The sequence below is a fragment of the Sinocyclocheilus grahami genome, unplaced genomic scaffold (genome assembly GCF_001515645.1).
Source record: "Sinocyclocheilus grahami isolate Dianchi unplaced genomic scaffold, SAMN03320097.WGS_v1.1 scaffold803.1, whole genome shotgun sequence".
Lineage (NCBI taxonomy): Eukaryota > Metazoa > Chordata > Actinopteri > Cypriniformes > Cyprinidae > Sinocyclocheilus > Sinocyclocheilus grahami.
Genome location: NW_015505982.1, coordinates 135,040 through 141,039, shown reverse-complemented (window position 1 = coordinate 141,039; position 6,000 = coordinate 135,040). Strand labels below are relative to the sequence as shown.

The following is a 6,000-nucleotide window of genomic DNA, read 5'->3' as shown; positions in this document are numbered from 1 at the left end:
CCCCGAAGGAAATGAGTAGATACTCAAGTATCACTCTGATCCGGACGAAAGCGCAGATGCCTTGTCTGGATCATATCTCTGAGGTCTTGCCTACCTCCCCTTGACCCGCGATTCCTCCCACCCCTACCCGGGGGGGGGGAGGAGTGCGAGTCGCGACACTAGCCTTTTGTGCCCATCTCTGATCCTCAGACCGAGATAGGCCAGGACCCCTGTGTTGTTCGGGCTCAGGCCTGGACCTTCGTGGAATGAAGGATTTGAAGGCCGCTGAGCGCGCCTTCGCCTCCCTGAATTTCTCAACCACCGTCTCGACAGAGGTACCAAAAATTTCGGAAGGCGAAACCGGAGCATCGAGAAGAAAGCCCCTCTCTTTCTTCCCGATATCTGCCAGGTTCACCCACAGATGTCTCTCCATTACTACCATAGCCACCATGGACCTGCCCATAGCAGAGGCAGCCTGCTTAGTAGCACCGAAAGCGAGATCCGTGGTGCGGTGCAACTCAGCTACCTCATCAGGAGAAAGGCCCTCGCCTTTATCCAGGTCTTTCAGCAGGTCAGCCTGATATGCCTGGAGCACCGCCATTGTGTGCAACAAAGCGACAGCCTGACCTGCTGCTGCGTATGCCCTGCCATTCAAGCGAGAATGAAGGGGCTTAGATGGCAAGGAGGGAGTCCTAAGAGAGAATGTCTCACTCATAGAGAGATAGCTAGCCAGCATCTCTTCTACAGGGGGAATCCTCTCATAGCAGTTTTCGCGCATCGTCTCGATGTTGGCATAACTCGTATGCTGGAATCGATGGATGCATGAGGAAAACGGCCTCTTTCATTCCTTCTCGATCTCTGTATAGAGATCAGGAATAAAAGGAAGGCTCACCTGAGCTGGAGGATTATGGTCAGAAAGATAACGCTCATCGAGACAACCTCGCGACGTCACTTTCTTGGCCCGCTTCCACGGCAAGTCCAGCCTCGCCGTGGCGCGATCCATAACTTCCAGAAGCTCATCATACGCAGGGCAGGAGGACTGAGAAGGCTCAGCCTCAGCTTCTTCGCCTTCCTCAGACATCTCCTGCTCTTCCTGGGCCGAACCCAGCAGAGCACTGGCCCCTGGATCAGACGATGTTAATGAAATAACATCATCCTCCAGCGGCTCACTCTCATCCACAGCCGACGAGCGCGAGAGGGAAAGCCTCTCTTTAAACTCATCGGCCAGATCCACCTGCAATCCCCACAAGCTCATTCTCCTCCGTGCCTCAGCAGCGGCGGTTCCTGAACCATGGGGAGCAGATGACTGCCCCTCTTTCCTCAAAAAGAGAGACAAATGAGAGCTGAGCTTTTTCATTGGAAAAAGCTCTCAGTGAACGCAGATCGCCCCTCGAGGACATCGCGTGCATGCTCTTCACCCAAACAAAAAACGCAGTTCGTGTGTGTCATCAGGTGTCAAATAACGACAACACGGATGCACACATCCTCTAAACGCCTTGCTAGTGCTCGCCATAATGATAGGATTAGAGATCACTCTTACCACGGAAATGCATGCTTCAAACAAAACAGTAAGTGAAGACGAAGAAGAGGATGACTTGTTCTCCTGGCGCCTATTTATACTATAGTCACACCGGTAGTGACGTCATGGGCTGTCACCGGCCAACAAGTTGTTGGTGTTTTTTGAATGTATGCTTCAGACACAGGTCACGACGAGGTGTTCCCCATAGCAACCCCTAGAGGACGCAGTTCGAAGTTCTCTTGAAAGGGAATCTTAATTACCTCAGTACATTGAGTTGACAGTTTGGACTCTGTAATGCAGCAAACAGCAGCTTTACTCCTGAATCCTGCAGGTCATTGCTACTCAGGTCCAGCTCTCTCAGGGAGGATGATGACGATTGTAGGGCTGAAGCCACAATTTCACAGCTCTGATGAGTGAGACTACAGCCAGCCAATCTAAATAGAGTAACAGGAATTAATTAATTACATACAAAATATAGATAGCAATTGATGTTTGCGAGCATTGTGTGCATTTTCTTGTGTTTCTGATAAGAAGGTGTCTGCATAAAACATAAATGTAAATGTTTACGTTCCATTGTGATGCCAAGGTATTTTGTATGAAGGTAATGTTGACAACATCACATTATATTAAAGTTGTCTTTAACCATGTCATCGTAAGATTTTGAAGTCACCATAATAGTCATACATGTTCCATTTAATTGGGACATACGACCTTCGACCTTGTTCATATTCAATTTTCTTATCTAGCCATGTCAGAAGTGTGACAAATGAAAACATTCATTAAAATGATGACAAGCTAGAATATAAGATAGGCTAATTGGCTAATTTTATGTTATTCAAACAGTCAATATGGAGAATTTATTTTGGCATTACATAGGTTATTACTTACCAACAACTTATTTTAAATTCATAGTAATTTGTATAAGGATCTTTCACAAAAGACAAGCAACTGCTGAGGTACAGCTTTGAAAAATGTGACATCATACAACACAAGCTTTTTATTTTTCCTTACAAACATCACATCATGATGCACAAAAAATCACAACAATGGTGAACTCTGAACATTACAAAATAAACCAACAATACAAACTGCTAAAAGATAACCAACATGTTCAGAAGCACTGATAAAACCAACAAGTATCAAAAATATAATTTTTAGAATATTAATTTTCAACTTGACAAATTCATAGTTATTAAATTTATGAAGATTAGTTGGAATAACTTTATGCAGAACTAGCTTTTTTAAGTTTTCACTATCAAAGTTCATGTTCATGTTCTTTTAACTTAACTTTTTGAGTTATCTTTTTACATTGACTCATTTAAGCTGTATTTGCTTAGAATATTAAGTATTTTCAACTTGACAAATTAAGAGTTATTGAACTAAAAAATTATAGTTGGAGTAACAAGGACTTTAAACATTAGGGATCTGTTGAGGTCTCTTTCCTCACAGGCTGGGGACTCAGAACATTGTTGATCTTTTTCTGTCTCTCCCCTTACAGGACTGAGACTCAGAGCAATAAATGTCTGTTGGAAGAGGTAGATTTTTCCTTTTCCGGTGAGGAGGAGATGACAATTTGGCACTTCTCAATTCCAGTGCTGTGATTGGTTGCTTGCTAGCATTGGTGGGAGGAGGGTTACACTGTTATACAATTTAGTCACAAAGGTACCAATACTCTTGTTATAGGGTACACCGAGTGTACCCTAAAGGTACTGGCCCGTGACAAGCCATTGTAATTGTTTGTACTATTAGTTGCACGTTTTTTTATAAACCATATGATAATAATGAGCCTTTAATTGCCTATAGCCTAATAAGTGCTCATGCACATGCAAAAAAAGCTTAACAGTGCACCAGCAGATATAATAATTATGAATGTGTCAGGGAAAAACAGCAAGGAGACTGCATTAACGTTTTAATAATTTATTGATAAGCTAGTTCTTTCTTTCTTTTCAGCTTAAGAGATGAAGTCGGCGACACTGACTCGTCATCTCCGCAGTAGCGATGCGCCTATATGCATGTTTCCTAAAGATTACCTAATCTGAGAATATTTGTTTTCCATTTGAATTAATTCATTTGAAAGTAGAAATTTCACTCTCTATAGATATATTTTTCATGTCTGTAAGGCAAGTATACACAGAGTTTCAAAGTTTTGCGCTCAAGCTCACAGAGACCGAGTCAGCAGAAAGTGCGTCCAGTTTTCTTTAATTATTTTACAAAAGTGCAACGTTTCGCTTTGTAATTCACAGTTTTCTGTCACAGACTGCGTGACTTCGCCGCTTCCTGTGGAATATTTTTTTTTCCTGCAACTAAGCGACTAATAAAATTTTGGTCAACCAAGCCTCTTCTCGTTGACTAACGGTTAGTCGACTATTAGGGGGCAGCCCTAGAAAGCAGTAAAGACTGCTTGTCAAATATTTAACTATAATCGAGCTGGCTACAACAAGCAGCCATATCGCCCTGCAGCCCAAGACTGGTTGCCCACTGAAGCTAAGCAAGGGTTGAGTCTGGTCAGTACCTGAATGGGAGACCTCCTGAGAAAATTAGGTTGTTGCTGCAAGAGGTGTTAGTGAGGCCAGCAGGGGGTGCTCACCCTGTGGTCTGTGTGGGTCCTAACACCCCAGTATAGTGATGGGACACTATACTGTCAAAAAGCACCGTCCTTTGGATGAGACGTTAAACTGAGGTCCTGACTCTCTGTAGTCATTAAAAATCCCATCTTTCGAAAAGAGTAGAGGTGTGACCTCGGCATCCTGGCCAAATTTGCCCATTGGCCTCTGACCATCATGGCCTCCTAACAATCCCCATATCTGCTGATTGGCTTCATCACTCTGTCTCCTCTCCCCCAATAAGCTGGTGTGTGGTGAGCGTTCTGGCACACTATGGCTGCCTTCACATCATACAGGTGGATGCTGCATGCTGGTGGTGGATGAGAAGATACCCCCTCACAATGTAGAGCGCTTTGAGTGCTTAGAAAAGCAAAAAAGCGCTATATAAATGTAATGAATTATTGTTATTATTATTATTACATTGCACAATGAATCTCTCACGTGCATTGTGTGTGCACTTTGTTGATTATAATAGAGATCTTGTTTTATTTATTTGTTTCTTTTGTCAACATCCCACTAGCGGCACACTGAGAAAAATGACTTAGTGGAGTTGTAATTTTAACTGCAAAATAATTTAAATTGTAAAATCAATATTTCAACAAATAAATCTATGTATGGTACTTTACTTAAAAGACTAACAGGTGGATTGGGCTGTAAAAGATGCAAATCTTGACTGAGGCCATTTTTTAATTTTCGGTTCAACGGGTGACAGGACTGCATTTGATGCAGGGCACTGAGGTTTCTGCATCAACTCAAAGGGCACTGAAAAGGCAAGAATTAAAGTGCCCCTATAATGGGTTATGAAGGTTAATATTTTGGTTTTGGGAGACCCCAACAACAGGTTGACATGCATGCAATATTCATTTATTTTTACTTTAACTGCTCAACGACTCCCAAGTGATTCGTTCAAAAATGCATTTTTTCCAAACCCCTCCCCTTTGCTTGACGCTAATCTGCGGTGATTAACCTTTTTCGTTTTCTTAATGGACACTTTTAGTAATATACTATTGTTTTAACATTTTTGCCTTAAGCTACTGATTGTATATAACTGATGAAGATATTTGACTAGTTTTAGTCAAATATCCTTTAGTTTTCCTTTATTATCTGTTAAAATAATATTAAATATGTATTTAAACTTCAGAAAATAAAGTAGTTTCGTAAGCATTTAATGGTACACAAATGACTGAACAGTCGGAGTTAGCAGAGATGTTCATTCTGTGTTGGGGTTTGGGGAAAGCGCTATGCGGTAATTGCTTTACTTTCATTTTAAGGAGTTTGACATCAACATTGAGCTAATTTGTGACTTTGGCGCTTCTCCGTCATAAATCTTCTCCGTCAGAGGCCAGCGGCAGCGAAAAAGGTAAGAAATACATTAAATATGAGCGGATCAGTGGTGGAATGCTTTAATATCACAAAATATGCCATGATGAAGATAGCTGGTTTACATAAATTACTCTAGTATTGTACACCATAATCAAAAAAATTTTTACATCTGTAATGCAACTCCTCAATGATTTGAAGTCACTGCTTGTATACAACGTAAATAAATATTTATTAAGATATTTATAGTCTTTTATTTAATAATGTCTTGAAATTATATGAAATATGTCTTTAAACGTTTGAAAAAAAAAGTTTATCCTAACGCATTTACATAAATGACAACGTGTTTGGACAACATCTCATGCAGTAATCGCTACTTTTTTTGCTTTAATTTGAAGGAGTGTGACATCAAAATTGAGCTCTCATTATGACTGGGATGCTTCAGAACTATTAACATGTAAGGAGCAAGGGACAAGACTAAAATCTTATCCGTCAGAGAACAACTGCACTAAAAAAGGTAAGAATCACATTAAATATGACCACATTGATGCTGCAATGTTGTAAAGGCACTATTGTAAT

General features: G+C 41.1%; 1 protein-coding gene across 1 annotated transcript in view; it reads right to left on the bottom strand.

The window, feature by feature from the left end:
* LOC107562032 (protein NLRC3-like) overlaps positions 1-6,000 on the bottom strand; it is a 73,378-nt gene that overhangs the window by 27,606 nt on the left and 39,772 nt on the right. The window contains exon 3 of the mRNA XM_016246597.1: positions 1,759-1,932. Within this exon, the coding sequence (XP_016102083.1) occupies positions 1,759-1,932 (174 nt within the window). The remainder of the gene's footprint in view (positions 1-1,758; positions 1,933-6,000) is intronic.